General features: G+C 36.9%; 1 protein-coding gene across 8 annotated transcripts in view; it reads left to right on the top strand.

Moving 5' to 3' along the window:
- Positions 1-7,455, top strand: part of BACH1 (BTB domain and CNC homolog 1) — a 47,319-nt gene extending 39,864 nt beyond the window's left edge. For 7 of the 8 annotated variants that reach the window (XM_032277072.1, XM_032277074.1, XM_032277078.1 and 4 more), the window contains one exon: positions 3,698-7,455. In XM_032277072.1, coding sequence (XP_032132963.1) covers positions 3,698-4,132 — 435 coding nt within the window. In that variant the 3' untranslated portion in view covers positions 4,133-7,455. The remainder of the gene's footprint in view (positions 1-3,697) is intronic. The other variant, XM_032277080.1, reaches the window with a different exon arrangement.
- Positions 7,456-9,099: the final 1,644 nt, after the last annotated feature.

Here is a 9,099-nt window from a genome sequence, read left to right as displayed (position 1 = left end):
AAGTTAAAACTATGTTTTAAAAAATATATACTCCAAATCTTGATCTTACTTTCTCCTTAAACTCAATTCATAGCTATTTCCTGTAGGAATACCTATTCCTGAAACTATTTTCATTAGCTTCTGGATTTTTTTCCCCTGCGTTTCTTTTCTAAAAATGTATTAACATTTTATGTCTACTTTTATTATGCATCTTGCTGCATAGAAATACTTTATATACATTGTTCTGTATTTTACTTTTTAAACTTAAGAACTGATTTCTAGGAAATATCTTTTCTAAGTTCAGAGAGGTTGTCATTCATTTTACAGCTCCGTAGTACGCAGTTGTGGCTGTAATACAATTCAAACCAGTCTTTTGTGGGTGGACATTTGGGACACTGCAGTGAATAACTGTATACTGTTGTTTCATGTTTAAGGAGCTATGTCTCTAGGACACATTCCTAGAAGTGAGATTGTTGGATCAAGGTTAATACATACATAATTTTATTAGATATTAACAAATTCCCCTCCATAGTACTTGTAATATTTGACTTTCCACCAGCAGTATATAAATGTGTCCGTCCACACCCTCAGTAAAGATTTGTTGTCATTTTTTGGGGTTTTTTTTCCAGTTTGATAGTGAGATACCATATCTCGTCGTAGCTTTTGTTTTTATCCTATGAGAGAAAATGAGCATTTTTGCTTATATTTCTCAGTGCCATTTGTAGATTTCTCAGAACTGTCTGTTCAGAGGTTTTACTTAACTAAGGAACTATTAATGACCATTTTCTAGCAATGAGTACTCTTTACCCTATCATAAAATTGTCACTTATTCTCTTGGTGCCAGATTCTTCTATTCCATATCTTTATTGGTTGAGTTATATTTATAATCTTTACAAAAAAACTTGTTTTGACATTAGCTATTCAAAATAAGGATTTATATGTAAAGGGTTTTTTTTGGGGGGGGTGAGACAGAGTCTTGCTCTGTCACCCAGGCTGGAGTGCAGTGGTGCAATCTCTGCTCACTGCGACCTCCATCTCCCAGGTTCAAGTAATTCTCCTGCCTCAGCCTCCCCTAGTAGCTGTAATTACAGGCGTGTGCCACCATGCCCGGGTAATTTTTTTGTATTTTTGTTGGAGATGGGGTTTCACCACATTGGCCAGACTGGTCTTGAACTCCTGACCTCAAATGATCAACCCACCTCAGCCTCCCAAAGTACTGAGATTACAGGCGTGAGCCACTGTGTCCAGCCTGTAAAGGTTTTTTGTTGTTATTAAATGCAGAGTGATACCAGAATGCCAGTTTTACTCCTTTCAAAAAATAGATCTGTAGTTGAAGGTGCAGCACTTCAAACATGCGATTTATACAGTTGTTTTTATAGGAAAATGGAAATATATTGTAGAAATAGGTAGCAGGACACCAATAGTGAGTCACACTCACAACTACAAGTAGTGATTTGGGAGGTATCTTAAATACTGATGAAGTAATCTACTTCAAGTACTTGTACTTTGCTTTTAGTTATTAAGCTGTGTGCTATTATAGTAAATTTGTGTTTTAAAATTAGAGTGAAATGGAAACTTTAAGCTAACTGCCTAGAAGTGTAGCTGTGTAGAAGTTAAAGTGCAGGGGAAGAGATGGGAACATTTAGTTTATAGAAATAATTCTCGTGGAGTTCTGGAGTTGTACCTATTTGTTTCAGTTGTTGTGAAGAAGCAAGCCATCTTGTATACTTAGAGAATGATGTCATCCCTAATTTAGTGGGGTGGGAGGAGTGAGAGTAATTAAAGATCGTGTGGATATTAAGATACGGAAGTCATAAAATACTTGTAATCTTCATAGTATTTGTAGGCTGAGTAGTGGTTCTAATTTCTGGGCGAAAGCGCAAGTACTCCTTATTTTGTTTAACCATATTTAATTTAAAAGACCAACCAGCAGTTGAAATTTTTTATTGCTGTTTAGAACAGATTCATCTCAACTTTGATAGAGGAATCCATGGCTAAATTTTGGTGTGACTGTTCTTCACACCAAAAAGATATTTCTCACTTTTTTTCTGGAAGCTTTGTTTCCATCCTTTTTTTGGATTAGCTTCTGAGAGACCATAAGAAGAAATGGGTGTTGATGCATTTAATGGTTCCTTCTGTGAACAAGTAGTAGCTACTGTTCTTGCCTTTTTGGTATCTGCAGACTCATTTATCCGAAGAGTGCAACTGATAAACTTTGCCTAAGAGAAAATGTACTGGCCAAACATTGATTCTGGTTACATACACATACTTAACATTCATTTTTGACGTACATCTATTAAAAAAACAAAACACTTGTATATAAAAATCTGAACAAATTGGAGAATACCTTACCATATGAAAATTTAGTACTTTGTATTTATAGTATATTTTCTCAAAATATTAGATGGCTTTAAAATATTTTAGAGCTACAAATAATTGGATTCATACATAATTTTGTAGTAATACTTTCGTATAAAACTATAACAGTACTTTTGTATAAAGCAAAATTCTTTTTACCTTTTTAGCGATTTTTGTGTCATAAAAGACTCTAAAGGGTGGCACTTCTTGATTAGTGCTGTGAACTAACTTATCTCAAGGTTAACTGGCAGCCTCAACTCTCCAGAATCCTCCAATGAGCAGAAAGCAAATAGAACAAGACTGACTTGTTGAGAGTTGTCATGAATTTCACAAGAAAAACCTTTGACTTTCTAGCAAGTATTTATTTACTCTTTTCTTATAAATACCTTGATTATTTGGTTTTCCGGCTCATAATAGATTAGAAGCAATAAAATGGCAGAACAAGGATGAGATGGGACCATAACAGAAGACATGCTGTCAGCAGTGATAAGTGACATGGACAGGAAGGCAGGAACCAGGAAAACTTGAAAAATTCTATGGCAGACTTTCTTATAGGGGTAACATCTTAAAATTATAATACGAACAAAAGTAGTAATTAGCAAACACAAAATTACCCCCCAAATTCGTCACACTGTAGTAATTCACCTAGCCACTTTCTCTAGGCATGTTAAACTCAGTCCCATTCATTCAGTGGGTTTGATATTGCTGAAATCAGGAGAGGTGTTGTGTGGATTTCATAGCTGAGATTGTGTGTTGGAACACATTTAGCACAGTATCTGGCACAGAGTATCTGCTCAACAAATGCTGGTCATTAGTTGAATCTTGCAGTGCTTTGAGTCTCAGTAGTTAAGTTATGCTAACTATGCTTTTACTCTTTTCTTGTATTCCATCCAAAATGTAATCCATACCTGTTATGTAAGAGTCTGCAAATCCAAAAAGCTCCAAAAACTATATAAGTTTGTCACAAACTCTTTTGACCAAAGAAGTAACCTAAATTGACATCAGGTTACATAGTCTTTATTCTACTTTCTTTATTATTTGCTATTTTAATGTTTTACTTAGAAATATAAAGATAGTTGATAGTGAAGTGCTGCTTTAGAGCTGCTAGAGAAATTATCTGTGCACCCGTACTATCTTTCTAAACCTGCAAAATGCTTTATGCCAGAATACGTCTGCCCCAAGAGTTTTAGGTGGGAGATTCTGGACCTTTAGTATTTTGTGTATAATTGAATGGAATTGAAAGGATAAACTCCATGTGTTCTTATTTGATGAGAAGACGCTGTATATTGTTTGATCATCTTGGAAATATTGATTGCACTAATAAACACAAGCCATTATGTTCTCTTTCCTCACTTCACAGCAAAATGAAAAGGAGAGCTTGTTGAAGGAAAGAGATCACATTTTGTCAACTCTGGGCGAGACAAAGCAGAACCTAACTGGACTTTGCCAGAAAGTTTGTAAAGAAGCAGCTCTGAGTCAAGAACAAATACAGATACTTGCCAAGTACTCGGCTTCAGATTGCCCACTTTCATTTTTAATTTCTGAAAAAGATAAAAGTACTCCTGATGGTGAACTGGCGTTACCATCGATTTTCAGTTTACCTGAGGGGCCTCCAGCTGTGCTGCCTCCTGGTGCCAGAGGAAACAGTGAGTCCGTCTACGCGCGGGGGCAGGAGTCCCAGCAGACGTCCACAGCTGCCTCTGAGCAAGCCAGGCCTGCGGAACAGTGTCATCAGAGTGGTGGGATCTCAGATTTCTGCCAGCAGATGACTGATAAATGTACTACTGATGAGTAAACTTGCATTCACTTCCTTCAAACCATCTAATTTTCTACTGACGTTTTGGCAGTGTCTTGAAAGCCTAATATGACCATCTGTTGCTTAACAATACTGTTTTTTCCTTTAGTAGTTTGCCGTAAGGGAATTTCCCTTAAGTCAAACCGTGATTTCTCCTTGATTTCCACAAGAGACAAAGAAATGATTTTGCCTCCTGGATATCAGAAAAATCCATGTGAAAATGAAGTAAACCTTTAAAATTCATGTTTTAAAGAGTAATGACTCTAGTGATAACTCTTCCTGCTATTCAGAATAAGTAGGAGAATGAAAACTGCAGCAGATCAAACAGAAGTTTAACAGCTTGAAACATCCACAGATAGTTCCTACTAAAAAGAAGTGGCCTGCAGAAGTTTAATAATTTGACATTTTTGTAATATTTTGGTTTGAAAGAAGATTTCCTCCCAAGCAATGCTAATAGAGTTCTGTTCTATTCAGAAATAGGGTGTCAGCTACTGGGAATATTTGTATAGAGCTGCAATGTGAAAAATAGATTTTCTTACCTGAATCCTAGGGCTTCGCTCTTCGGCTCCTCAAATCTGAGGTGTTAAGCTACGTTGGGAAGATTTGGTAAACGGGCAAGTGGTTGGCCTAAGACGGAGGCTTCTCTTCTCTATGGACTCTAGAAATTCTGGCTGTATAAACAGATTAAGTCTCAATTTTTCTGTTTTTTCCCCCTCTTCAGTCTCTACCACATCTGGACCTATCATGGACTTCCTATTTCCTAACATTCTTTTCCCTTTGGAAGAAGAAATAGGACTCAGAATACCGTGGCATGAGTGATTACACTGGCAGCATTATCTCAGGCTCACTAGAATCTGGAGAGCTTACCAACGTGTAGGGCTGTTCACTTGTCCACCATAGGTCACCAGTGCCAGAAAACCAGACGGGGGAAAGAATATTGCTTTGTTTTATCAGGAGTGCAGTTCATTTTTCGTCCTATTTTTGAAGTCATATGGTTTACTTGTAAAAAGCATTATTACAGATAAAAATGTATCTGCAGCAACTCTAGGTTTATGAAATAGGATGAAACTCAATCTTTTTCTGTTGTGGGTTTGCATTTGAAAACCAGGTTTAATCCTTGCTTTCTTCCCCAAATTTGGTGTGGTAGAAAGACACACAAATCATTTTAACTTGGGCTTTTAAAGATCAGTCTTAGTGTTTTTTCAGTCCTGTTACAAAATAGTTAATTGAGCACCTATTGCATAACATTTTGCAGTGGCTTTTAGCCATGCTGGAGTCAGATTTGTTTGAGAGTCAAATGAAAGCTATGGACCTTCTTGGCAATTAAAAAAAAAATTATATTCACATTCACAGAAACATTGGCAGAACCCAGTTTCAGTGGATACAAAGGAATAGTTTGTAGTGTTGATGTCACCAAAATCAGAGGGCTGAAAGCGACACTTTTGTAGACTGCATCCTGAGCCTAGTGAAGGGCCTGCCTAGGTAATGTGGGCAACGACCACCCACTGTGTACAGACAAGTCTGAAGCAAGTGGCCTTGCCCTTGAGAGTATATGGGGACCAGTCTTCATGTGTTGGAGTAATTTGTCAAATGTTACCCTTTTTGATCAGGGCGTTGGGGAGGATATTGCTAGTATATTTTCAGTGGTTTGTATGTTATCTCTGTTAATGACTTATTTGTAAGAGAAAATTAGTTGGACTTGTTATTTTCTAGTAGCTTTTATAAGTACACTCAAGAATTTGTCAGGGAGAATAATTCTGATAATGCATCCCATACTGCGTGCGTGCGCGCGTGAGAGAGAGAAAGAGAGAGAGAGAGTGTGTGTGTGTGTGTGTGTGTGTGTGTGTGTACATATATATATATCTCCCCATATAGGTATTTCTTTGATACTTGTAATTTTAAATTTCAACTTCACAATATAAAATAATATAAGAACTTCTGGTTTACAACATGTAAAAATCTTAAGCCAATGGAACCCTTGATTTCCTACCTCAGAGTACACTCAACTATTGGTAGTATCAGTTTGTGTATGTGCAAATGTCAAATAATCTTTTGCTTTAATTGCTACTGTATTTGCTTTGAAAGGTTACTTACTATTTTATGATAAAACATAGTTGTCTCCAGATATTAAATATAATTTGTAAAGTACTTGGTTTAAATTTCTCTCTACCTATAAACAGTTTAGCATTAAGGGTTTCTATTAATGACATAGAATTATTGGCCAAGTGTAATTTGTTAAAATTTAGCATTACTTTAAATAGCCAGCATGTAATACAAGTAACTACACTACCTCATACCTACATGATTTTCAAGTTGTAATGCAGATGGACAGATAAAAAAGATTGTATCTTTGTCTTTTGGCCATAAAGTGGGGAAGTTTTCTGTATATTGCATAGCATTACACATTTATGCCTATTTTAACATTAACTTCTAAAGAAGTTTTTTCTAAGAAAATAAGTTTCAAGGCAATATTTTTTTGAGGCTGCCGAAGACAAATGATAGGACAATGAGTATACAGTGTATACTTTTTCCTTCATGCAGAATTTTGAAATGTTTTCAGTTTGTATATTGCATATTCACATTATCATTGTTCGCTATTTTATGAACTGGCCTTCTCAATGCCTGATGATTTTTTAAAAGTTGTTATGTTGAATTTGGTAAAATAACATTACCTTATTTTTTTTCTTATTCAAATTCTGGATCTATAGCAAATAATTTGTTAAATTGTCATATTCAAAACAAAAGTGGATGCAGTCTTGGTTCTCCATCTGTAAAGTTTAAGTTTGCTATAGCTTACTGCTTAATGAATTTTAAATGAGGAATTAAGCATGTTAGATGCAGTAGACGATACAGGTTGCATGTGGACACTCAGCCACAGTAACAACTTGGAAAAAAAATGGCAATGTTACAGTGAATTCTCAGGTGAACTTTTTTCAGCTATAAAACATCTATTTTGAATTTGTAAATATTTTAAATGTTTTATTAAGGCATGCAATAAACTATTCTTTGAAACTTGTTGGGTAGAATGAAAATTTAAAGCCATAATGGTAAAAGATGGCATACTGATTTTAAAAGAAGCAGAAATAATAAACATTGATTTTTTTTGTATCTTTCGTAATATTTTCTAACAATGCAATAAAACCACTAAACTTTTATGTCCATATTCTACTGAGACCATGTTTCATTAAAAGCATACTTTCATAGTATTTAATTTACATTTTCTTCCTAATGTTCTTACCCAAATGTACCTAAACTATAAAGTGTTAGATGTTGGTGATAAATTGACAGTTAAATAAAATTCTGTAAAATTGCTTCTAATTGAATAGAGTTGTACTACATTCCATTTTCGTTTTCTTCATGGATTTACTCAATTAGTGTTTTGATTGGTAATTAGTATGTCTGAATTTGTAGAAGATAATCTTTCTTTAGTTGATAATCATGCCTGAAGAAAAAATTTCCAGCATTCAGGTGTTTTAGGAAGCACAGATTTTAGCTTTGCTTCTGATTTTACATAATTTTAGTCTTGGATAGAGAAGTATAGGAGCCCTTAAGGGGTATTATCTCTATCAGTCATTAATTTTTAAAAATTATCTGCTGAGTAGCTCTTTGTATTCTATTCTATTTCCAACCAGGCCTTTCTGACCAAGCTTTAGGCAGCTGCTCCGTGGTATAGGTCATGCAGGGCACAGTCTTCTGGTCTAGTCATAGTGATTCTCAACTGGGATTGGTTTTGCTGCCTAGGGTACACTTGGCAATTCCCAGAGACACAAACCACGAGGACAGGATATAGGATATGGCTTCTAGGGGCAGAGGCCAGGACAGCCCTCACAACAAAGATTTACCCACCCAGGGTATTTGATCAGGCTGACACTGAGAAACCCTGACTAGACCAACAATGGAATCAAGATGACTTGTAGAAAGTGCTCAGTGTGTGAGGTAGTGTGGTGGCTACAAGAGTTCAAAGGAGACAGGGTGAGAAACGTGGGATTTCACTAAGCTTTGAAAGATTGTAGTCTGAATTGGGAGGAGGATAGTCTCTGGGGTGAGGAGGCCACTTGGCACAAATAAGCCTGGTGTGTTAAAGGAACAGAAGGAGGTTGTGTCACAGTGAGAGGAAGAAGGAGGAAGCCCCCACTTGCATGTTCTTCAGTGGGTGTCCCGGCATCTTGCATATTGCCCTACCCAGATTGACTTATCGAAGGTCTGAGGTCAGACTGTAAGGATTAAGGTTTTAGAGAAAGGCCAATAAATAGCACCTTTGCCCTGGCCAAAGTTTTGAAGCATTTGAGAAAAAGTAGGTGAAGTCCGTATTGCTGATGGAACTCAGCTTGGAACCATGGCTTTCTAGCTGTTTAGCCCAGTGAACCTGCTAGAAGTGCATTCTGGAATTAGGCAGACTTCATCCATCCACCTGGTCACCTTGGCCCACCCCAAAAGGGGCAGAGCTCTTAAAGGAGCAGAAAAATGTATACAGGGAACAAATTCCATGAGCAAGGAGTGTGCCAAGCCAAGCAGGCTTAATGACTCAAAATTTACTCACCAGAATCAGAGACGACTTCACCAGGGCCAATGGGAGTGAAGGGATACAGAGGGTGTTTCTTGCCCTGGAGGTTTAAACTAAGGGAGTCTTAGGGAAGAGTGTTTCCTTTTATGCTCCACAGCTTCAAGTTCTCTTCAAACATTAGTCACTGCTCAACCAGAGCTGTGATTGATGGTCTTGAGCAGGAGAGCAGTGGTTCCAGAAGGCAGACCTCTGGCCTTTATGAAGACACTTCCCAACACCAGGCTTTGCAGCTGTGACTACCTGGGGATGTCAGTGAATAATTGGTTCTCAGAAAGCTCTGGATCCAGCAGTGTACTAGTAACTAAATGAATTCAAAGACTAGTAAATGAATTCAAAGACTATTCTGTACCAAAGACTGAACATTTTTCCCATCCCTAATTCTCTTCTACCTCATTGTCTCATA

The sequence above is a fragment of the Sapajus apella genome, unplaced genomic scaffold, assembly GCF_009761245.1.
Source record: "Sapajus apella isolate SASKATOON/1434 unplaced genomic scaffold, GSC_monkey_1.0 scaffold8, whole genome shotgun sequence".
NCBI classification, from domain to species: Eukaryota; Metazoa; Chordata; class Mammalia; order Primates; family Cebidae; genus Sapajus; species Sapajus apella.
Note: the sequence above shows the minus strand (reverse complement) of the source record. Positions and strands in the feature narration are given on the sequence as shown.